The following is a 25,496-nucleotide window of genomic DNA, read 5'->3' as shown; positions in this document are numbered from 1 at the left end:
GGGGCGGCAGTAAAGTTGGGGCATGAGGATACCAGCATCATAGCCTAAAGAGGTGAGGCAGACCAGGTAAAAATTGCAAAGAAATGGAAGAAATGTTAGCAACAGTCTCCGAGGTCAGAAAGGTCAGTAACTATAAAGTGCAATCTGAATACTTGCCTGAGCTGCCCTTCAGATATCGCCCCATGATCCTCTATATCGCCCCGTGATCCTCTATGCAGCGCCTGCTCTCCCTGTTGGGAGTAGTGCCGGGCGCAACAGCAGGCGAAAGCAGTCAAGTTGGTCAACACGGTGCGAAGAGGGTGTTACTCACGCGTGACGTCACCAAATGGGTGGTGCTAGAGTGCGCAGCGCTATATGACATCACAAAGCACCAATGAGTTAGCGGCAGGCTGTCACAGCACGGCGCTCGAGAAGTAGGTGCTTAGCGGCCAGTTAGCGCCCCTCTAGGACGGTAAACATCACCCGCCCCTCTCAGGCGGTAAACATCGCCTGCCCCTCTCGGGCACTAACGAATGGCGCTAAGCTAACGAATTTGTGGCCCAGGGTGTTTAAAGTTTGTCTCACATACCAAGGGGCTACGAAATGCCTTCATCCACCTCACCAAGGATCTATAAACTTCCTTCCCTCACCCCAAGATACAAGGTAAATCAAGCAAAACTCCAGAGTAACTGGCTTGACATACTACATTATAAATTCTGTTGTGGAAGGCCAGGTTGGCCGCATAGGAAATTGGGCCACTTCCCGAGTGTCCCCGTGACTCGCTCCATAGCGTTATTTTATCAGTCCCCCCGGCCGTCTTTTTTTGTGAGGATCCCAAAGAATCCCGTGCCCTTCGGGGAGTCAGTCGCCCAGTGCAATGGTTATGGTCCCTGCCCTGAAAATATCCCATAAACAGCAACGCAGGCCAAGACATCGAAGAGAAAGTCACAGCTCAGAAATCGAGTGCAGAGAAGAAACCTTCAGTGAAAATCTTTTCACAGCATTTAGTTTTTGGATTGATTAATGTGTTCATGTGAAACTTCTCCGTCAAATCTTAACAAAGGCATTTAAAATAAGCAAATAAGCAAATAGATTAGAATCAATAGGTTAAAGTAAACAGGTTAGTGCAAACGGGAAAAAGGGTTAATGCAAAAAGGTTAAAGTAAATGGGTTAAAGTAATTAAACTAAACAGTTTCAAATAAAAGGGATTAAAGGTTAAAATAAAAAGGTTTAACAGTTTAAATAAACAGGTCAAAATAAACGGGATAAACAAAATTGGTTGAACAGGTTAAAGTAAAGAAATTAAATAAATAAATCAACAGAAATAGCTTAACAGAATGGGTTAAGATGAACTAGTAAGCAAGCTAAAATAAATGGGTTAAAATAGTTATAATAAACAAGTTAAAATAATTGATTAATGTCTAATTTTAATTGCAGATAAGCACGTTAATGGATTTGTACTCTAATGTCACATAGCGTGATCTCAGCTGTCTCCATTAATAACCTAATCTGCATAATTCAGGGTAATTATCAATAATAGTTACTATGGAAACACGAGCAAACAAATCAGGCCTTTTTTTGAAAGTGAGAGGGTTTGAAACAAAGACACCGACCCCATCAGCCCTGCTTCCTAGACTCGGAGGATAGGGGAGGCAGGAGAAGGGCTGTTCCTTTGTACAAAGTGCTGTGGGTTAAAACAAAGGAAATGCATAAATATCAACTTCTTCACCCTCTCTGCCTTAGTCTGTTTCCACCCTTTTTCCCCCATCAGTTTTTTCTCATTTTCCTTTTCTGAAACTGTTGACTCCATGCCATGGAATGAATTCACGGCCATTTGCAATCCTCCAGTACTGGGCCCAAGTGATGAGAGATGTGTGACCCTAGACAACAAGTGTGGGCAGGCTTCTCGGCCATTACAGGCATCACAGCCGATCCCAACCCGGTCCTCATCCGGCATCCCAACGCATGCACTCCCAGCAGCAATTGTTGGATGGTGCAGGGACCTGAGCTGATTCTTCACTCTCAGCCAGGAGTGGTGAGGCCACAGTACAAAGTGGCTGCAGGAACTTTGTCCGCCTCTGATCGTAGCCATAGGGCAGATGGGGCTGCAGCCCCAGGCACAAATAAATGTAAGAAAAAAATATAAGACCTCCAAAATAGGCTGAATAGAATAGACAATGAGAGAAAAAAAACAAGACCGAGGAAAATAGATTCACTTGTTTATACCTATTTACAGAAGTACCGATATACACTAATGGACCGATATACAGAAGTATCTATATACACTAATGTACCAATATACAGAAGTACCTACATACACTAATGTACCTATATACAGAAGTGCCTATATACACTAATGTTCCTATATACAGAAGTGCCTATATACAATAATGTACCTCATCATCATAGGCAGTCCCTCAAAATCATGGAAGGCTTGCTTCCCCTCTAAAAGATTAGATAATGTACCTATATACAGAACAGAATATATACTAGCCTGTTTTAATTATGTTGAGAGAAATGTGTATATATGTATAGGAATTTAGTATTGCAATGTTACCAGAACCAGAATATATACCTACTTGACACAGAATATATGCTTTCATTGTTGAATATCCTGGCCTATGTTTTCAAACTCAGAATCAGAATCATATACGTAATGCAATGAGCATGAACAAACATAACTATTGGCCCATTTGGATCAGTTTGCCCCAGGCCCATCAGGCCCTTAATCCGGCCCTGGCTCTGATCAGCTACCTCCGCGAAGACCAACGATTAAACCTTGGACCTTTGTTGTCCTGTACGGCTCAGTAACTCTCTGGCTTAAGCATTTAGTCTCCTTTGTTTTCTCCACATAGGCTTGATGTGGAGCACTGGCAAGGGCATTAAAGCCAGGGCCTCAGGCTGTTCCGTTTAGCCATGTCTACAGTCATACAGCAAGAAAACTCTCTGCAGAATTCCAAGTGGCACATTCTCAAACAACAGTGAGTCAGTTGCTAGGTAACAACTTTGGGCCTACCACACCATGCCTCCTAACCCAACTGATCAGAGCCTGCCAAATACCAGCCACTGGGAATTTTGATCACGCTTTCTGGTTTTAAAATGTGACCCAGTATGCAGCTCCATACCATGGGTACGGCAGTATAGTGGTTATGTTACTCGACTAATAATCCAGTAACCTGAACTGATAATCCACTGAATTTGAGTTCAAATCCTACCATGGCTGTTTGCGAAGTTGAATTACTTTTTTTAAAATCTGGAATTAAAAAGCTGGCATCAGTAAACATAAACATAATAGGAGCAGGAGTAGGCCCTATGGCCCCTAGAACCTGCTCCGCCATTCAATAAGATCATGGTTGATCATCAACTTCAACATGACCATGAAGCTGTCGGATTGTCGTAAAAAACCCGACTGATTCACTAATGCCTTTTAGGGACAGAAGCCTGCAATCCTTACCCGGTTGGGCCTATATGTGACTCTAGTCCCACACCAACGTGGTTGACTCTGAAGTGGCTTCACAAGCCACTCGCTTGTGAGGGATGGGCAATAAATGCTGAACTTGCCACACCCAGAATTAATTAATTTTAAAATATGTATTCTTTCCTTTTTATTTTCCAGCTTTCTCTTTTTCCCCCTCTCCTTCCCAGAAGGAATTGCACCCCTGATCTAATGGGCACCGGCCATCCTCTGGTACCTCATACAAACGGCCATTCTTTGCGACTGAACCCAGATAGTGAGAATCAGCAGGATGTCTGACTGTGGAGGGCATCAGAACAGAGCCCGGTCTAGTCTTATTCCATGCACCAGGATCATTAGATAGCAACCAGGACTAGGACCCTCTTGCTATCTATTTAAATCAGTCTTGCTTATCGTCAACATGACCCTTGCTACCCCTAGTGGCTCAGTGAGTAAAAGCATGATGTGGAAGAGTCACAGATTCCATCCCCAGCCTGCGCCAAGTTAAGTGAGCTCCGCTGTTGGGACACAATTGACTGTGCAGGAAGCCAGGGTTAGGAATCAAAGAAGCATAGAAATTTACAGCACGGAAGGAGGCCATTTCGGCCCACCGTGTCTGCGCCGGCCGACAAAGAGCTAGCCAGCCTAATCCCACTTTCCAGCTCGGTCCATAGCCCTGCAGGTTACAGCATTTTAAGTGCACATCCAAGTACTTTTTAAATGTGGTGAGGGTTTCTGCCTCTACCACCCTTTCAGGTAGCAAGTTCCAGACCCCCACCAGCCTCTGGGTGAAAACCTTTCCCCTCAAATCCCCTCTACCAATTATTTTAAATCTATGCCCCCTGGTTATTGACCTCTCTGCTAAAGTAAATAGGTCCTTCTAGGCCTATCTAGGCCCCTCATAATTTTATACACCTCAATAAGGGCCTCCCCTCAGCATCCTCTGTTCCAAAGGAAACAACCCCAGCCTATCCAATCTTTCCTCATAGCTAAAATTTTCCAGTTCAGGCAACATCCTCATAAATCTCCTCTGTACCCTCTCTAGTGCAATCACATCTTTCCTGTAATATGGTGACCAGAACTGCACACAGTACTCTAGCTGTGGCCTAACTAAAGAGATGAGGAAATCAGCCAAATGTCCTACTTCTCATCGGTAAAGAGATCTTTGCTGTCACATGTTGCCGTGTGAATGCTGGAGGGAAGGGAAATGTGATTGGACTCGGTGGTGAGGTCCCCCTTAGTTGAATGTCCTGTTGACATTCACCGGGCAAAGCTTAAAACACAAAAATGGTAAAAAGGGTAAAGTACCAGAAGGTGACGACCCATGGAACCATACCACAGTGATGCTGCCAATCCCTTCAGCCAATAGAGGGCAAGGAAGCATTATTGAGATATTTTTTTTTTAAACTGGGTTTTTCAAAGCCTAATGGTGATTTAAATCCTCACCTTTATTGCAGTTTTTGTCCCACGATTCTGGATTTGGTTGTAGGCAGAGTGTTGGTTTCCGCGGTAACTTTGCAACCTCCTGACCAAAGCTGCTGACGTTGCTTCTGTTGATGTTATTTTTCAGCAGTGGCAAAGGGCTGTGGTCGGGCGTCACCTGAACCATGTAGCTGGAAGCAGTGGACCTCGGCAGAAGCGGAGTGCTGAACGTCTTCAGATCTTTCGCTTTAATGTCAACACTAAACGTCCCATACAGGCTGTTGTCGGGCACTATAGAGGCGCCCCTGTCCCTCAAACCCTGGGCCTTCTCGACTGATGAACCTAGAAACAAAAGAGGGAGATTCATAGAAGTGGGGCTGAGACTTCCAGTCAACCCATCAGCTATCATAAGTGGCAACGAGAGGAACTTAACTATGTCAGGCCAGCATTCTAGTTGGCTTGGGCCTAGTCGTTTGGTGATTATAGCTGGGTGTCACTGTTTTTGATAGAGCGAACTGTGTACTGCTAAATCTTGAGCAAGAATCCACACTCAAGACCATTGCCTGTACCCATTACTCCATTTGGATGGTGTTTACCTGTCAACCAATCAGCAAGCAATCTAATTAGAGCTAAACTAAAAGGAGCAATGTCACAGTAGCATCCGCCATAAAGAACATCCTTTCACAAGTAAAATATCTGATCAGATATCCATCAAGAAAAAACAAAAACTATTTAATGCTGTGAGTTACATAGGTTCTGTTTTCTAACTCTGAGATTTATCGGATACTTGTGCTCATTAGGGTGAGCGATGTCAGTGCTGGAGACCTTCTTGCACCAGTCTAAAGGCAAAGCACTCTAGTCTGATATATGACCAATTGAATGTATAGTAAAGGTCCAACAATGTGCTGCATCACCCAACCTCAGGACTCCCTAGTGCTTGAGTGGAATTTTCACTTCCATTTCCTGCAGCAGCCAATCTCTGGCAATATGTTAGGTTGTCACCACCATCGGGAAGAACCAATTATCTCCACAAATGCGATTGATAGCAAGGATGCCAGGTGGATTCACTACTGATTTCATATTTGGCTGAGAGAAAGAGATAGTGGCGAGGGAGCGAAGTAGGAGAGAGTGAGGTAGGAGCAAGAAAGCGAGTTGGAGAGAGAAATAGTTGAGAGCGCGAGATGGGGGAGAGCGCGAGATGGGGGAGAGAGCGAGATGGGGGAGAGAGCGAGATGGGGGAGAGAGCGAGATGGGGGAGAGAGCGAGATGGGGGGAGAGCGCGAGATGGGGGGAGAGCGCGAGATGGGGGGAGAGCGCGAGATGGGGGGAGAGCGCGAGATGGGGGGAGAGCGCGAGATGGGGGGAGAGCGCGAGATGGGGGGAGAGCGCGAGATGGGGGGAGAGCGCGAGATGGGGGGAGAGCGCGAGATGGGGGGAGAGCGCGAGATGGGGGGAGAGCGCGAGATGGGGGAGAGCACGAGATGGGGGAGAGCGCGAGATGGGGGAGAGCGCGAGATGGGGGAGAGCGCGAGATGGGGGAGAGCGCGAGATGGGGGAGAGCGCGAGATGGGGGAGAGCGCGAGATAGGGGAGAGAGCGAGATGGGGGGAGCGCGAGATAGGGGAGAGAGACTTTCATTGAATTAACCTGCAACTGATTGAAAGCCAGGTCTCGGAGGTGGGAGAACCGACTGGTCTATCAGCCAAAACCTGAACTTCAGTGCAGTCTGGATCCCACTGTGGGAGCACCACCACCACAAGAATTGCAGTGGCACAGGAGGAACCATTCAGCCCATCATTGTTAGCCAATTGGTCCCACTCCCCTGCTCTTTCCCCGTAGCACCACAGATTTTTCCTTTTCAACTATATATCCAATTCCTTTTTGAAAGTTATTATTATATTGGTTTCCCTTTCCGATCATAACTCACTGCGTTAGAAAAAAATTCTCACCTGGTTCTTTTGCCAATGATGTTAAATCTGTGTCCTCTGCCAGTGGAAACAGTTTCTCCCTATCTACTCAATTAAAATCCTTCATAATTTTGATCACCTTTATTAAATCTCCACTTAACCTTCGCTGCTCCAAGGAGAACAGGAGAAGACCCACCATCAACATCTCCTCGGGTCAACCAGTTAATAAACGCAGCCTTGTTGGTAACATGTTTCAGTCATTAGTGTCCCAGTGTCAGTTGGGTAGCACACCTGCTTCAGACTCAGAAGGTTGTAGGTTTGAGTCCCACTCCATGAACTTGTAGCACAAAAATAAATCTAGGCTGAAATTTTATGCAGTGTTGAGGGAGCCCTGCACAGTCGGAGGTGCCGTCTTTCGGATGAGATGTTAAACCGAGGCCCTGTCTGCTCTCTCAAGTGGACATATTTCGAAGAAGAGCAGAGGAGTTATTCCCGGCATCTTGGTCAATATTTATCCCTCAATCAATATAACAAAAAGCATATTATCTGGTCTTTATCACATTGCTGTTTGTGGGAGCTTGCTGTGTGCAAATTGGCTGCTGCGTTTCCCACATTACAACAGTGACTACACTCCAAAAGTACTTCATTGGTTACAAAGCGCTTTGAAACATCCGGTGAAAGGCACTATAGAAATGAAAGTCTTTTAGCTTTGACCCACTCCGTGACTCCCGCCTCACCTGCTTTCTGGTATGTGGGTTTCTCCTGACTGTGCAGCCAGAGCGGCTGAGCACTCCCCGGATTGAAGTTCTTGGAGCAGCTGCTGGATTTCCAGGAGTTGGACAGCCAGGGTGAATCGGTCAGGTTCATCCTGCAACAGAGCAAAAGATGGTCAGAACAGCTGCCACTGATCAGCCAGTGCAAAGGATCACCTCAATCCGGCTCTGCTTACCTGTGCTTGATTATAATGTCTTCATTCGCCAGTCTGTACAAACCTGCGGTGCAAAAAACAACATGAATTAATAAGACAGAAATGGGACCCTCTGCATGAGATGGTCTGGTCTAGTCAGGAAGGGTTGGGCCTTGTATGGCTTGTTCAGTTCGCATATTTTATCAGCTCAAGATCAGGTGACTAGTGCGCCAACTAAAGGTCGGATAAATCACACAGACACATTCTGGTTGCAGAGCTTCAGTACCGGGGTGCAAATCGACCAATCGTGGTGGGTGCTTTGTGGATCGAGGCTCCCAGCACTCGACTGCTCTGCACCAGAGGTAGGACATCCTCCAATTTACCTTGTTGACCTATCTTGAACCGGTGGCTGATTCTTACACTTCTTAAATCCAATGTGCAGGTGAAACATGGTGCGATCCCACCATCTGAAGCCTCCACTCCATCCATGGTTTCTTAGATCATGTAAACATGACTAGTATTGTTCCCCACAGGGGAACTAATACAAAGAACAGACTCCTAACAAAGACAGTTAATGCTATGATAATTAATTTCAAGCAGTTGGTTGCATATCTGGTTAGGATCAGTAATGAGGCTCATAAGGATAATAATGAACATAGATCAGAGGGTCGCAGATTTTATTGGATCGAGCCTCTCAAAACATCAGTTAACTTCTTCTGTCCCGTTACTATGGTACTGGTGAGGTGTTCAAAAAATTCTCTTCATCTCTCCACCACCTCCTTCTGTCTCTCACTGCCCACCGCTGCTGAGGGTGTGCTGCACTGTCAGAGGTGCCGTCCATCAGATGAGACGTTAAACCGACTACTCTCTCAGGTTTACGCAAAAAAGATCTCATGGCATTATTTCGAAGAGGAGCAGGGGGAGTTATCCCCAGTGTCCTGGCCAATATTTATCCCTCAATCAATATAACAAAAACAGATTATCTGGTCATTATCACATTGCTGTTTGTGAGAGCTTGCTGTGTGCAAATTGGTGACTACACTCTAAAAGTACATCATTGGCTGTAAAGCGCTTTGAGATGTCCATAGGTCAAGAAAGACGCTGTATAAATGCTAGTCTGTCTTTCTTTTCTTTCTTTCCTTCTCCTCCTCCACTTCCATGTCTCCCTCCTTTCATTTCGATATATTTCCCTCATCTTCCACTATCTCCCTCCCTTGCCTTCACTCTCTTTGTCCGTTCTGCTCCCTTTACATCTCTCTCTCCCTCCTCCCACTTCCGTCTCTCTGCTTCCTCCACCACTTCCATTTATCTCTCTCTCCCTCCTCCAAACCATCTCTTACCCTGCTCCATTAAAAAGCAAATACCACTCTGTGACTAACCACTAGATGGAGTATGAGAACAACTGGTGTTGCGGAGTCCCCAACACTGAGGGAGCCCTTGGCCTCCTTCGTACCCATTGTGACAGCATGTCTCAGACAGACAATTCCTGGAGTGTAGAATCATGGTCCAGCTCCCTGCATCTAGCGAATTAGTGCATGTACCAAACATTGGGATTCAAGGGCCTGTTGTCTTCAACAAGCAGCTCCACGGGTGAGTAGCATCAACCCGCTTGCCCTCAGCTCGATGGTACTGCGTTGCCAAGTCTCCAACCCTTTCAAAGTGTCCGGTGATGACGATAACTTGTTACCAGGTCTCTCTCACCTTTGTTTAGCCTGTGCTCCTTCTGAATATTACAGCGTTTAGTGTGGCGACAGTACAAGCACACACTGAGCACCATCAGGACAATCCAGATCACACTGGCAGCACTCGCGATGAACACTGGCTGTTTCACGAACTCCAGCACCAGTCCAAGGATCGAAGACTCCGCTGACTTCTCCTGGCCGGAGGGATCTGAGATTTAAAGGTTACAATTTAAAGATTCACAGCAAGTGGTTGATGAACACCCCGAGCGATTAAATGGTGGGTAATGACATGTAGTGGAGACATTTATTGTGACATTTATACAGACACATCATGCGACATATGAAGAGACCCGACTGGTCCATCCAGCCTGTCCCACCCAGTTGTGGTGCCTTACGCATCACCATATAGCCACGCCCCCACCCACCCGGGGTCGTGAGATCTGCTGGAGAGGCGAGAGCAATGCTCCCGCGCTGTCAGCTCGCCGACTTTAAACTGGGGAAAGCCACACATGCGCGGAGTTCTGAATGGGCCACGTAGGCTCAAAGGGAATGTTGGCCAAGAGACCAGATAAAGGGCTCCTCTTTAAATGTTAAACCGCAGAAGCTGCTGCTGGAATCAGTCCGGTAGCTTTTCTGAGAAGGTGTCTCTTGGCCACTGTGTGAGAAGAACCGGTTGGACCGTTAGAACACAAGAATTAGGAGCAGCAGTAGGCCATACGGCCCCTCGAGCCTGCTCCGCCATTTAATAAGATTACGGCTGATCATCAACCTCACCTCCACTTTCCCGCCCGATCCCCAGATCCCTCAATTCCAAAAATCTATCGATCTCAGCCTTGAATATATTCAGAGACTCAGCATCCATAGCCCTCTGGGGCAGAGAATTCCAAAGATTCACAACCCTATCAGTGAAGAAATTCCTCATCTCAGTCCTAAAGGCCGACCCCTTATCCTGAGACTGTGCCCCCTGGTTCTAGACTCTCCAGCCCGGGGAAACAACCTCTCAGCATCTACCCTGTCAATCCCCTTCAAAATTTTGTATGTTTGAATAAGATCACCTCTCATTCTTCTAAACTCCAGAGAGTATAAGTCCATTCTACATTATCTCTCATCCCAGGAATCAATTAGTCCGTTAGTATACGGACCCGGTCTGAGTTTGGTGGAGTCAGCTTCATTTACATAGTGTGAGCGAACTCCTGACCGATATCGGGCTTGTTGTTGGGAACTTGTGCGTGTGTGGGGTGGGGAGGGGTTAGTGGTGTGTGGCAGACTAATGATGGAAAATCGGGTGGAAAATGTGAGGGATAAATTTAAAGAGATGTGGCCATTTAAAAACGGTAGGTGGCCGCATTTGTGGGGATAATAATGTTCATAACGCTGACAAAAACAGCTGATATTTTCAACATGTATTTCAGACTTTGCAAAGATTCTTTAGGCAACATAAATGGCTGACAGAACCCAGTGCTGGCTGGGATAAATGCGGAGCGAAGCGCTCAATCCTCCTGTTCCAAGGTGCAGAATAAAATGGTAACATGAAGGGTGTCCATGCTCTTCCCAGCGGACAGCAATGCAGCATTCCGAGAGGGAGGCAGAGGAAGAGGACTGAAGGCCACAGCTGACTGTTACTGGCAGTGCCAGCCCTACGCTGCCCGTTAGCTGCAGGTATTCTTGCAATAGATGGTACAATTGTGTATCTGGCTGTTGGAGTTGGAGTTTAGCATGGCGTTTGCGCACATTCTGAGGCTGAACTCCAGGATATAGTCGATGTATTTACTGAGGCAAATGAAAGTATGGGCCTCACGCTAAACATCCGTAAGACAAAGGTCCTCCACCAGTCTGTCCTTGCCGCACAGCACTACCCCCCAGTGGACCATTTCCCATACCTCGGGAGCCTCTTGTCAAAAGCAGACATTGATGAGGTGATTCAACACCGCCTCCAGTGCGCCAGTGCAGCCTTCGGCCGCCTGAGGAAAAGAGAGTTCGAAGACCAGGTCCTCAAATCTACCACCAAGCTCATGGTCTACAGGCTGTATTAATACCTGCCCTCCTGTATAGCTCAGAGGCATGGACGATGTACAGAAGACACCTCAAGTCGCTGGAGATATTGCAATGTATCTGCAAGATCCTGCAAATCCCCTGGGAGGACAGGCGTACCAACATCAGTGTCGTCGTCCAGGCTAACATCCCCAGCATTGAAGCGCTTACCACACTCGATCAGCTTCGCTAGGCAGGCCACATAGTTTGCATGCCAGACACGAGACTCCCAAAGCAAGTGCTCTATGCGGAGCTCCTTCACGGCAAATGAGCCAAAGGTGGGCAGTGGAAACGTTACAAGGACACCCTCAAAGCCTCCCTGATAAAGTGCAACACCACCACTGATATCTGAGAGTCCCTGGCCAAAGACCAAAGACCGCCCTAAGTGGAGGAAGTGCATCCGGGAGGGCGTTGAGCAGCTCGAGTTTCAACTCCGAGAGCGTGCAGAGGTCAAGCACAGGCAGCGGAAAGAGCGTGCAGCCATCCAGTCCCACCCACCCCTTCCCTCAATGACTATCTGTCCCACCTGTGGCAGAGTCTGTGATTCTCGTATTAGACAGTTCAGCCACCAAAGAACTCACTTCAGGAGTGGAAGCAAGTCTTCCTCGATTCCGAGGGACTGCCTATGAGGTATCTAGCTGCCTGCTAATCTAGAGCCTGTGTCCAGTGATTGAACAACTAGATGTACCTCGGAGTGGGTGGGAAGGTCATGATAGGAGGGCAGAGTCTTTCCCTGGTGGAGCCTGAACATCCCAGCATCTCGCCATTGTTCATCCTCTTCTTCCTCCCCAAATCATAATGGGGGAATTCCCATTGGCAAATTTCCCCAATATCCTGCAGGCACCAAAAACCAGCAGTGCTGGAACACTTGGCACAATGCTTCCTGATGGACTAAGTGGCAACAGGAAAAAAAGCAAAAAAGGAGCAAAACGATTTGTAAATACTGTTTAAAAAAAACATTATGGAGCTGAAATTGCCCCCCTCTTTAAAGGCCCATTACTGCCTCGAAGAGGCGGTAATGGGGGAGTTAAGGCCTTTCCGACTGGGGGCAATTAGTCCGTTAGTATACAGACTCTGTCTGAGTTTGGTGGAGTCAGCTTCTGAAATTGCCCTCGGAACGGGGGCAGCGGAAACAGGTTTCTGTCCCTCCCGTGTTCCCACCCCGTCGGGCACGCGCCGGCGAGGGAAATTACCCCGCAGGAGCGGAGCGGCCGCCATCGGGGCCCCCGACAACTTTTCCTAGCGGGAAGCTGCCAGTGGCTGGGCGGCGCGTCCGCCCTTAAAGGGGAGGGTGCTCTGCCGCGACCGCCATTTTGGTTAAATGGTTGGCCAACTCTGAAGTCAGCCCGACACTGGCGGTTACGGGTTCAGCAGGGCCTCCAATAGGCTCTTGAGTACCGAGCCTCTGGCCTGGTCAGAGCCCCTCACCACCACCCCCCCCCCCCCCCCCAGTGAGGGCCACTAAAGTGGCTACAGAGCTCACAGCGACCCTCCCCTTTAATTGAAGGGGAGGGACGATGCTACCTATCAGAGTGACGCGGTACGTCCGCGTCACGCTGACGTGCTTAGCACTGTGCTGATGACACCGCCCGCCTTCCACCCCGCTCCCAAAGCAGTTCCACCCCTTAGCCGCCCCAAAAAATTTCAAAAGGTGAAGAGGCCAAAATCCCTCTGTTCTCCACCCCAAGGTTGATTTAATTCGAGAAATCCACACCATTTGGGGCGGAGGGCAATTTCTAGCAGTGTAAATCTTACTATCGGGCTCTTTCTGGCCCCAGTACAGAATCGGAGCAGAAAATTAGAGGTGGTGCTAAGTATGCCCAATTTACACACCAATTAGGTGCACAATCGGAAAGTCCATTCCAGTAACCCTTCCTAGACAGAGCCCTGTGTTACTGACTGTGGCCCCAAACCGGGAGGCACAATCCCAGCTGCTACACCAGGACATCCACCGCTGGTCGGCGGGCTCATGGGGAGTAGCCTGCACGAGGGGGCCTTCGGCAGTTTAGGGATGCAGCTCCCTGACAAAGACCTGGAAAGGCCGGCGGAACAGTTCCAGGCAAAAGGGTGGAATGCTCCCCTTCCCCCGAAAGAGGAATATGGGTATCCCGAATGTCCCCGTGTTCGGGGTTTGCTTCGAAAATGTAAAAATAAACCCATTCCCTGCTATCTTTGGGAGTTCAAGACCCAGACGCCGGCCTAGATCCCCTTCATGGGGCTATTTTGTGGCCTTCTCGATCTCTCGCTGTTCTCCTTTCATCTCCGCACCAGCAACACCCCAGTGCTGGCAGAGGGAATCGAGGTCTAAGGATAACTGGAGCAGCAGGTGAGGGGGTATATAGGCTCCACAATATATCGGTGACCACTGCAACTAGAAGCTCCTGCAGTGCGGTGCTGAGGGAGTGTTGCACTGTCGGAGGTGCCATCTTTTGGATAAGATATTAAACCGAGGCCTCGTCTACTCTCTCAGGCGGATGTAAAAGATCCCATGGCACTATTTCGAAGAAGAGCAGGGAAGTTACCCCGGTGTTCTGGCCAATATTTATCCCTCACTCAACATAATAAAAGAAAACAGATTATCTAGTCATTATCACATGCTGTTTGTGGGAGCTTGCTGTGTGCAAATTGGCTGCTGCGTTTCCTACATCACAAAAGTTCTTCATCAGCTGTAAGTGCTTTGGGATGTCCAGAGGTTGCTATAGAAATGCAAGTCTTTCTTTCCTCTATTTAAAGTAACCTGGACTCTTGTGGATGGCAAAGCCATTTTGCTGTCCTACCTGTGTAGAATAATTTGTTTTGACTCATCCCATAAAATGATTTTACTGCTCCAGCTCCATAAAAATCTCCCATCTCTGAAATTATTCTGACCTGTTTGTTGATTGTAGTGTCTGTAACTGGGATGCATGTGTAAAAAGGGATTGGGTCTATTGGCCTGTGATCCCGGGAGATTGATGGGGATGAATGAAGGAGCCGAGCGTGTAATGTACACAATTCCTGTTTTCCCGTTGCCAATCGAGTAGCCGACATGATGTGAAATAACTCTCTCTCAATCCTACAGCGCAGGACGAATGATAAATGATTGTTTTCTGTTCAGCCCATTACAAAGCTACAGAATGGCGCAGAAGAATCAACAATGGATAAATGAATAGATTTATCATTATTAAAAAAAATGAGATTGTTGCATTTCGTAATCACACAAGATAACCTTTGCATGACTTGTACAGGCTCCAATCTATCCCATGTGAGAATACAATTACGTACTCAAGAAGCTTCAGAGATGTATGTTGTGCCGGTGGTTATAATATCCAGAGTAAGGAGCTGCACAGACAGAGACAAAGAAAGCCTTGCATTTTCATACTGCATCTCTTGAAAGCAACTCAAGGTACTTCACATACGATGAATTCCTTTGACTGTTGTTACGTAGGCAAACATGGCAGCTATTCTGTTGCACAGCAAGATCCCGTAAGTGGTCATTAATGAGCAACATGTTTGTTTCTTGGGTTATATGCCGAAGGAGTTGTGCAAGTTGAGGGAGAGGGGTAGGCGTGTCAAGGGAAAGGGGTAGGGGTCGGAGGTTGAGGGCAGGGGAGGGGGTGTGGGTCGAGGGAGGGTCGAGGGCAGGAGGGGGCCGGTCGAGGGAGAGGGAGGGGTCGAGGGGTTTTGTCCATCTACTTTAAAAACAATGCCAGTGGAAAGATGGAATGCTATACGTCAGCTGTGGCTCAGTGGGTAGCACTCTCGCCTCGGAGTTAGAAGGTCATGGATTCAAGTCGAACACCAGAGATTTGGGTACATAATCAAAGCTAATACTCCAAGCAGTACTGACAGAGTGCTGCACTGTCGGAGGTGTCGTCTTTCGGATAAGACGTTAAACTGAGCCCCCTCTGCCAGTCAAGGTATCAAAGAAACACAAGTTTGATCTTCCCCTCTGTCATGTACTCAACTATCATTGTAACCCATGTATAAGCTGACCTAAGTTGTATACCTTGAGAACACTGACCACAGTGGGCGAACTTGTGGGAGACACTCCTAACCTGGACTTTCTGGTATAAAAGGGGAAGCTCCACCCACCGTCTTCCACTTGAGGTCTTGGTAATAAAAGTAACTGGTCACAGAGTGATCTTTTCTCGAGTAGGGGCCTCGTGTGCATTTATACTGTATAGCAAGGACATATTATTGGCGATGAGAAACTGGGATTTAAACCACTAGAGCAAGGCCACTAGCAGCACAGAAGAGAGATACTGTGTTGGTGATGATTGGGACGACTTTATTGAGAGACTACAGCAAAGTTTTGTCACTGAGGAATGGTTGGGACAGGATTCGGCCGACAAATGCAGGGCTCATCTCCTGACGGTTTGTGGATCCAGAATGTACTTCCTGATGAAGGACCTTCGAGCGCCAGAGAAGCCGACGGACAAGACGTTCGAAGAGCTCAGTAAGTTGATCGGGGAACACCTTAAACCGGCGAGCAGCATGCACATGGCGAGACACCGGTTTTACATGCACCGGCGGCGAGAAGGGCAAAGCGTTCCAAACTTTGTGGCAGATCTCCGGCGACTGGTGAGCCTATGTAAGTTCCCAGATGCATGCAGAGCGGGGATGCTGCGAGACTTTTTTTATTGAGGGCATCGGGCACACGCTGGGGTTTTCAGGAAACTGATTGAGACCAAAGACTTGACCTTGGAAGCGGCGGCTATGATTATCTCAGGGGAGGAAGAGACCCGAATGATTTATGGCAAAAATCTTGGCTCAAATGCGACTAATGACCAGGGAGTCAACATTGTTAACGCGGCACACAGTTCTCTAGGAAGACAAGGGCAATTGGACATGCCACAGCATGCAGTCGAACCCAAAGGGGGAATTCAACAGAGACAATGGCTAGCTGAACGGCGATTCATACCATCGCAATGGACAATGCGGCCAGTAATGGGGCCATTAACACTTGTTAATGGTGCGCTTAAGGACAGTCACAGAGATAGTCAGAGACGATCGACTGGTAATGGATCTTTTGTTTCCAACAACAGGGCCTCCAGCTCATGCTGGAGGTGTGCAGGCAAACACCCAGCCAGAGCTTGCAGGTATCAGCAATATAACTGCAGAATCTGGAATATCAGCGGTCACTTGGCACGTATGTGCAGGAAGCCTGCAGCCAGGTTAATGTACGAGGAGGACGGGCCCGATGTAAGCCCTACGAGGCCAAATGAATACTGGGGGAAATCGCTGGAAGCTGAAGTTCAGCGAATTCAGGTGGAGCACATATACAGTTCATATACCGGGACGCCACCGATAATGATGAAAGTGCTCCTCAATGGCATCCCAGTATTAATGGAGCTAGACACGGGGGCCAGCCAGTCCCTGATGAGTATCAAACAGTTCGAAAGCTTGTGGGTGTCCAAGGCCAGGAGGCCAAAATTATTGCCGATTGATGCACAGCTACGGACACAAACAAAGGAGATCATTCCGGTGCTAGGAAGCGCCACGGTGGTCGTGACCCACAAAGATTCGGATTGTCCCGGGGGACGGTCCCACACTACTGGGGAGGAGTTGGCTTGCTGTCATGAACTGGAAATGGGGCGATGTCAATGCAATTTCTTCTTTGGAGCGAGTATCATGCTCACAGGTCCAGGAAAAATTTGACTCATTATTTCAACCCGGCATCGGCACTTTCATGAGGACCAAGATAGTGATTCACATAAATCCAGACACCAGGCCAGTACACCACAAGGCCAGAGCAGTGCCGTACGTGATGCGGGAAAAGATAGAATGAGTATTGGACCGCCTGCTGAGGGAAGGCATCATCTCGCCAGTCGAATTCAGTGACTGGGCGAGCCCGATTGTGCCGGTGCTCAAGGCGGATGGGTCGGTCAGCATATGTGGCAATTACAAGGCCACCATCAATCGGGTGCCACTCTGAGACCAGTACCCGCTGCCGAGAGCGGAGGACCTCTTTGCGATGCTATCCGGTGGTAAACTCTTTTCAAAATTGGACCTAACCTCAGCTTACATGACCCAGGAGCTGGCGAGTGAGTTGAAGAAGCTGACCGCCATCACGACACACAAGGGATTGTTTGAGTATAACAGATGTCCGTTCAGGATTCGTTCGGCCGCCGCGATCTTTCAGCGAAATATGGAAAGTCTCCTCAAGTCGATTCCAAGGACGGTGGTTTTTCAAGACGACATCCTCATCACGGGTCGCGATACTGAAGAACACCTCCACAACCTGGAGGAGGTGCTACGCAGACTGGACCGGGTAGGGCTGCGACTGAAAAAGGCGAAGTGCGTCTTCTTAGCTCCAGAGGTAGAATTCCTGGGGAGGAGGGTAGCAGCAGACGGGATCAGACCTACTGTTTCCAAAATGTAAACGATCCAGAGAGCACCCAGAGCCCGTAACACGACAGAGTTGTGTTCGTTCCTGGGGGTCCTGAACTATTTTGGCAAATTTCTTCCCAAACTGAGCACATTGTTAGAGCCGCTACACGTGCTCCTATTGCAAAGGTCGCGATTGGGTCTCGGGGGACAGCCAGGAAAGGGCTTTTGATGGAGCACGCAATTTGTTATGCTCCAACAAACTGTTAACGTTATATGACCCGTGTAAGAAACTAGTTTTAACATGTGATGCATCGTCCTATGGGGTCGGGTGTGTGTTGCAGCATGTGAATGCCAATAGTCAGTTCCAGCCAGTAGCTTATGCCTCCAGAAGTCTGTCCCGGGCAGAATGGGGCTACGGGATGGTAGAAAAGGACGCGCTTGCATGTGCATATGCAGTAAAAAAATGCACCAGTACCTGTTTGGCAGGAAATTTGAGCTGGAGACAGATCACAAACCCCTAACGTCCCTTTTGGCCGACAACAAGGCCATAAATGCGAATGCATCGGCCCGCATACAGAGGTGGGCACTTAAGTTAGCCGCCTATGACCGGGCACTGAAAACTGCGCCGATGCACTCAGCAGGCTACCACTAGCCACCACTGAGGGGGCAGCTGAGCATGATGCTGAGATGGTCAGAGCTGTTGAAGCTTTCGAAAGCGAATGCTCACCTGTGACAGCCCGTCAGATTAAAGTCTGGACAAATAAAGACCCGCTACTGTCTTTAGTTAAGAAATGTGTCCTGAATGGGGACTGGGCAGCCACGTACGGGGCATGCCCTGAGGAGTTTAAACAGTTTCATAGGCGCAAGGATGAACTCTCGATTCAGGCCGATTGCCTACTGTGGGGAAACTGAGTAGTCATGACCCAGATGGGCAGAGAGGTATTTATCAGAGAACTTCACAATGAGCATTGTCATGATAAAGGCAATTGCCAGGTCACACGTTTGGTGGCCAGGGATAGATGCAGACCTGGAACTTTGTGTTCGCAGATGCAACATGTGTGCTCAGCCTGGCAACGCATCCAGGGAAGACCCCTTAGCCCCTGGTCCTGGCCCACCAAGCCATGGTCACACATCCATGTGGACTACGCAGGTCCTTTCAGGAGAAAAATGTTTTTGGTTGCAGTAGACACCTACTCCAAATGGATTGAGTGTGCTATTTTAAATTCAAGCACATCCTCTGCCACGGTAGAAAGTCTACGGGCAATGTTCACCGCCCATCGTCTACTGGATGTCTTGGTCAGCGACAATGGCCTGTGCTTCACAAGCACTGAATTCCAGGACTTCATGGCAGGCAATGGAATCAACCATGTCAGAACAGCACCGTTCAAGCCGGCCTCAAACGGCCAGGCAGAACGAGCAGTGCAGATAATTAAACGGGATGCTCAGAATCCAAGGGGGTTCCCTACAAAGCCGCTTATCACGCCTCCTGTTGGCCAATAGATCCCGACCACACTCGCTCACAGGGGTTCCATCCGCAGAGCTGCTAATGAAAAGGACGCTCAAAACCAGGTTATCCCTTATACACCCTATTATGAAAGAAATCGTTGAGAGCAGGCGTCAGTCACAATGTGACTACCATGACAGGAATGCGAGAGCGCAATGTATTGATATCAATGACCCTGTTTTTGACCTTAATTACGCTGCAAGGCTCAAATGGCTTGCAGGTACTGTGATTGCCAAAGAGGGGAATAGGGTTTTGGTAGTTAAACTTACCAATGGACAAATCTGCTGCAAACACGTGGATCAAACTAAAAGGAGGTTCAGCAACCCCATAGAAGAAGCAGAGGAAGAACACGACGTAGATTTTACTCCACCACAGGTGACCGAAAACTGGAACCAAGTGGAGGAGAGCCCAGTCACTGTGGGCAGTCCGGACAGGCCTGAGGCACCACAAACAGCAGATACTCAGGACAGCGCCCAACAACCGGAGCCCCAACTCAGGCGCTCTACAAGGACGCGTAAACCACCAGAGAAACTTAACCTGTGATCCCAATAAGACTTTGGGGGGGAGGTGATGTCATGTATTCAACTGTTGTACACCTTGAGAACACTGACCACAGGGGGAGAACTTGTGGGAGACACTCCTAACCTGGACTTTCCGGTATAAAAGGGGAAGCTCCACCCACCATCTGCCTCTTGAGGTCTTGGTAATAAAGGTAACTGGTCACAGAGTGATCTTTTCTCAAATATGGGCCTCGTGTGCATTTATACTGTATAGTAAGGACATATTACCCACTTTCACACACTGTAATGATATTTTAATGTGTTCAGCCGGCACATGTCACAGAATTGAACCATCCCCATGTCCTCCAGTGGTCATTGGGTCAGTCGACTACTACATCTACAACTTGTATTTATATAGCACCTGTAACGTAGTATAATTGCCCAGGCTCTTCACAGGAGTCTTATAAAACAAAAATTTGACTGTGAGCCACATACGAAATTACAGCAGAAAAGCTTGGTCAAAGAGGTTGGTTTTAAGGAGCGTCTTAAAGGAAGAAAGTGAGGTAGAGAGGAAGAGAGTTTCAGGGAGGGAGTTCTAGAGCTTAGGGCCTTGGCAGCTGAAGGCAGGACCACCAAAAACATCCTCCTTCATGGTATTATGGAGTCAGCTGATGGAGACAAAGTAAGGTGGATACGTGATGTTCTCACGGTGTGCCCTGTAGAGTAAGTGTGGAGCAGATTCTGTATCAGGCTGCTTCAGGATACCAAGCGACTCAACACCATCATAAGGATCTTTATTGCCTCCATTACAGAGCGTCCTACAGCAGCAACATACGGGATTGGCTGTGAGAAGTTACTGATCTACAGCAAGTTACTCACCTACAGATACACATTAGTGCAGATGCAGAGGCTGAAATTCCATCGAGCAACATTTTTAATGCACTCATAGAATATTCCAGTCCGCACTATTTTAATGAGGCCATTAATCTGTTTATTTTCATTTAAATAGTGCAGCGGGGAATTGTACACAAATTCATTAACCAGTACAGTAAAGATGGCACTGAGTAGAATTTTAATCACAGGGCACTGGTGGGGTGGAGTTAATGAGCCCAAAAGAGTGAAGGAGCTGGATTAACATCAGTGGAGATAGTCAGTAACACAGGGTGCTAGTGGAGAGGTGTTACTGAATGACAGGGTGAGGGAGCTGGATTACCATCAGTAGAGATACAGTCAGTAACACAGGATGCTGGGAGAGGGGACTGAGTGACATTGTGAGGGAGCTGGATTAACATCAGTAGAGACACAGGACACTTTGGAGGGTGGGGGTGGGGGGGCGGTGCGGCTGGGGTTAACAAGAACATAAGAAATAGGAGCAGGATTAGGCCATTTGATCCCTCGAGCCTGCTCCGCCATTTAATAAGATTTTGGCTGATCTGATCATGGACTCAGCTCCACTTCACTGCCCTCTCCCATAACCCTTTGCTCCCTTATCGCTCAAAAATCTGTCTATTTCTGCCTTAAATATGTTCAATGACCCAGCCTCCACAGCTCTCTGGGGCAGAGAATTCCACAGATTTACAAACCTCAGAAAAAATTCCTCCTCATCTCAGTTTTAAATAGGCAGCCTCCGAGTTTTAGTTTCCCCTATGAATGTAAATATCCTCTCTGTATCCATCTTGTCGAGCCCCCTCATTATCTTGCATGTTTCGATAAGATCACCTCTCATTCTTCTGAACTCCAATGAGTATAGGCCCAACCTACTTAACCTATCTTCATAAGTCAACCCCATCTCCGGAATCAACCTAGTGAACCTTTTCTGAACTGCCTCCAATGTAAGTATATCCACTGAGTGACAGTGTGAAGGAGCTGGATTAACATCAGTAGAGATACAGTCAGTAACACAGGATGCTAGGGGAGGATATAGAGCCTCACAGTGTGACAGGAATGCAGCTGGTAACACACGTTTGAGAGTTTTTTGTGGTCTACGTTCCCTCACTCAGATAAAGGAGCTGGCTCACTGACCTCAATCTGCTCTAAACAAGTCGCAATACTAGAGAGGCTTTGGAGAACCCACAGAACCAAAGGGAATGGGAAGCAAGACTGGGTGCAATGAGCCTATGGCCTTCCCAGTCACTTGTGTCCCATGCCCCCCCTCCCCCCACCATCACTGACCTAGGTAGACGTATTGTGGTTTGGTGTGTACTCCGACTCCGGCACCATTGATGGCTGCGATCTGGACACGGTACTCAATCCCAGAATTCAGTGCAGGTATCTCCAGCTGGTGTGTACTGCCATCCACTGTCCAATTCCTGTGATGCTGCGTCTCATTCGCCAAACACCAAACCTGTCACACACCAGGCAGAAAAGGAAAGGAAGCACATTATATGATTTAAGATACACATTTTGACGCTGCATGGGGGACGCTAATGTGATGCTGGGCAACCGCCCATGTATTATCGAGTTTGGAGGCCTGAGGCCTACAACTCGATCAAGGCGGCCATCTTGCCCTCACGAGGGTGGCCAGCTCGCAGGGTGCCGTGACCCTGCCCATAAGCTGTCCATTATTCTCTGTAAACCCCCAAATTTAATTCATATTCAGCTACATAATGTGACTGGAAAGTCTAACCATTTACTCCAATCGCCTGTTTGGAACAGGTGCTGAGGGGCAGCCCCCATTGACAAGCTGGTGTCCCTAGCTCGGTGAATCTCTCCTCACATGCACACCTCCCAACGTGGGAGAATGGCCCAGTGTAGATCAGGCAGCCAACGTCCTGGCACTGGCTGCTGGCACCTGACACACCAGCCATGGGCATTCCCGGTGCATCATGAATAATGTACCCGCGGCACCAAAACATCAGGTAAACGAGCTGACCTCTTGCTCTGTGGGAAGGTGCGCTCATTTGAGCTTAGCTCACTTATGCTCATCGTATTATGCGTCCTGATCATAGGCATGGAGAGGAAACAAACATTTACATATGTAGGAGTTAGCACGGGAACATACCCGAGGCATGCCACACCAGGCAGGAGCAAAGTGACCACTTTTCAAACATTGAAATATTAGTACCCTGTATTTTTATTATAAATAACATTACGATCCTCATTTTCTTCATATTTGCATCAAACACATGTCCAAAAGCTGAAGTCTAATTTTTTTTTTTGGCCTGTTTTCTTCCTCGGGGGTTTATGGTTTACAAATTCTTAATGTACCTTGCAGAAAATGGCAAATCAGTGTGCCAACAACCGGCTTCATACTTCTTTTGGCAGTTGGTGAGGCGCGAGTCCGGGGTCGGAGGCCTATAAAAGGCTCAGTGGCAGCGAGAGGCGGCGGCAGTTGGTGAGGCGCGAGTCCGGGGTCGGAGGCCTATAAAAGGCCCAGCGGCAGCGAGAGGCAGCGGCAGTTGGTGAGGCGCGAGTCCGGGGTCGGAGGCCGATAAAAGCCCCAGCGGCAGCGAGAGGCGGCGGCAGTTGGTGAGGCGCGAGTCCGGGGTCGGAGGCCTATAAAAGGCCCAGCGGCAGCGAGAGGCGTACTTGTGCAGCTACAGGGAGAAGGAAAAAAAGAAGTAGAAAGAAACAGAAAGGTGACGTCACAGCCAAAGAGGGTAAGTGATTGGTTGGTGATTGGTGAGTAGTTTTTCTTTCTTCTCTTCTATAACAGTGAGTAAACTTTAGCATTGTTTAAGGGTTAAGTCATGGCAGGAGAGCTCGGTTGGGTGTTTTGCTCCTCCTGTACCATGTGGGAACTCAGGGACGACTCCAGTGTCCCTGACGACTACGTGTGCGGGAAGTTTATCCGCCTCCAGCTCCTGATGGACCGCGTTGCGGAGTTGGAGCTGAGGGTGGATTCACTCTGGAGCATCCACGATGCTGAGAATGACGTGAGTATCACGTGTAACGAGTTGGTCTTACCGCAGGTGAAGGGTCCACAGCCAGATAGGGAATGGAAGACCATCAGAAAGAGCAGTGCAAGGAAGGTAGTGCAGGGGTCCTCTGTGGTCATCCCCCTGCAAAACAGATACACTGCTTTGAGTACTGTTGAGGGTGATGACTCATCAGAGGAGGGCAGCAGCAGCCAAGTTCATGGCACCGTGGCTGGCTCTGTTGCACAGGAGGGCAGGAAAAAGAGTGGGAGAGCGATAGTGATAGGGGATTCAATTGTAAGGGGAATAGATAGGCATTTCTGCGGCCACAACCGAGACTTCAGGATGGTATGTTGCCTCCCTGGTGCAAGGGTCAAGGATGTCTCTGAGCAGGTGCAGGACATGCTAAAAAGGGAGGGAGAACAGCCAGTTGTCGTGGTGCACATTGGTACCAACAACATAGGTAAAAAAAAGGGATGAGGTCCTACGAAACGAATTTAAGGAGCTAGGAGCTAAATTAAAAAGTAGGACCTCAAATGTAGTAATCTCGGGATTGCTACCAGTGCCACGTGCTAGTCAGAGTAGAAATCGTAGGATAGCGCAGATGAATACGTGGCTTGAGCACTGGTGCAGCAGGGAGGGATTCAAATTCCTGGGGCATTGGAACCGGTTCTGGGGGAGGTGGGACCAGTACAAAGCGGACGGTCTGCACCTGGGCAGGACCGGAATCAATGTCGTAGGGGGAGTGTTTGCTAGTGCTGTTGGGGAGGAGTTAAACTAATATGGCAGGGGGATGGGAACCAATGCAGGGAGACAGAGGGAAACAAAAAGGAGACAAAAGCAAAAGCCAGAAAGGAGATGAGGAAAAGTGGAGGGCAGAGAAACCCAAGACAAAAAACAAAAAGGACCACTGTACAGCAAAATTCTAAAAGGATAAAGGGTGTTAAAAAAACAAGCCTGAAGGCTTTGTGTCTTAATGCAAGGAGTATCCGTAATAAGGTGGATGAATTAACTGTGCAAATAGATGTTAATAAATATGATGTGATTGGGATTACGGAGATCAGGGCTGGGAACTCAACATCCAGGGGTATTCAACATTCAGGAAGGATAGAATAAAAGGAAAAGGAGGTGGGGTAGCATTTCTGGTTAAAGAGGAGATTAATAGTTAGAATGGACATTAGCTTGGATGATGTGGAATCTATATGGGTAGAGCTGCAGAACACAAAAGGGCAAAAAACGTTAGTGGGAGTTGTGTACAGACCTCCAAATAGTAGCAGTGATGTTGGGGAGGGCATCAAACAGGAAATTAGGGGTGCATGCAATAAGGGTGCAGCAGTTATAATGGGTGACTTTAATATGCACATATATTGGGCTAACCAAACTGGAAGCAATACGGTGGAGGAGGATTTCCTGGAGTGCATAAGGGATGGTTTTCTAGATCAATATGTCGAGGAACCAACCAGGGGGGAGGCCATCTTAGACTGGGTGTTGTGTAATGAGAGAGGATTAATTAGCAATCCCGTTGTGCGAGGCCCCTTGGGGAAGAGTGACCATAATATGGTGGAATTCTGCATTAGAATGGAGCATGAAACAGTTAATTCAGAGACCAAGGTCCAGAACTTAAAGAAGGGTAACTTTGAAGGTATGAGGCATGAATTGGCTAGGATTGATTGACGAATGATACTTAAGGGGTTGACTGTAGATGGGCAATGGCAGACATTTAGAGACCGCATGGATGAACTACAACAATTGTACATTCCTGTCTGTCGTAAAAATAAAAAAGGGAAGGTGGCTCAACCGTGGCTATCAAGGGAAATCAGGGATAGTATTAAAGCCAAGGAAGTGGCATACAAATTGGCCAGAAATAGCAGTGAACCCGGAGACTGGGAGAAATTTAGAACTCAGCAGAGGAGGACAAAGGGTTTGATTAGGGCAGGGAAAATG

The 25,496-nt window shown here is 48.1% G+C and overlaps 1 protein-coding gene across 3 annotated transcripts in view; it reads right to left on the bottom strand.

Moving 5' to 3' along the window:
* Positions 1 to 25,496, bottom strand: part of robo4 (roundabout, axon guidance receptor, homolog 4 (Drosophila)) — a 133,756-nt gene that overhangs the window by 31,854 nt on the left and 76,406 nt on the right. For 2 of the 3 annotated variants that reach the window (XM_070894346.1, XM_070894348.1), the window contains 5 exons: positions 21,868 to 22,039; positions 9,371 to 9,559; positions 7,712 to 7,754; positions 7,500 to 7,630; positions 4,881 to 5,198 (listed from right to left, as the gene is read on the bottom strand). In XM_070894346.1, coding sequence (XP_070750447.1) covers positions 4,881 to 5,198; positions 7,500 to 7,630; positions 7,712 to 7,754; positions 9,371 to 9,559; positions 21,868 to 22,039 — 853 coding nt within the window. The remainder of the gene's footprint in view (positions 1 to 4,880; positions 5,199 to 7,499; positions 7,631 to 7,711; positions 7,755 to 9,370; positions 9,560 to 21,867; positions 22,040 to 25,496) is intronic. The other variant, XM_070894347.1, reaches the window with a different exon arrangement.

This window comes from Pristiophorus japonicus, chromosome 11, assembly GCF_044704955.1.
Source record: "Pristiophorus japonicus isolate sPriJap1 chromosome 11, sPriJap1.hap1, whole genome shotgun sequence".
NCBI classification, from domain to species: Eukaryota; Metazoa; Chordata; class Chondrichthyes; family Pristiophoridae; genus Pristiophorus; species Pristiophorus japonicus.
Note: the sequence above shows the minus strand (reverse complement) of the source record. Positions and strands in the feature narration are given on the sequence as shown.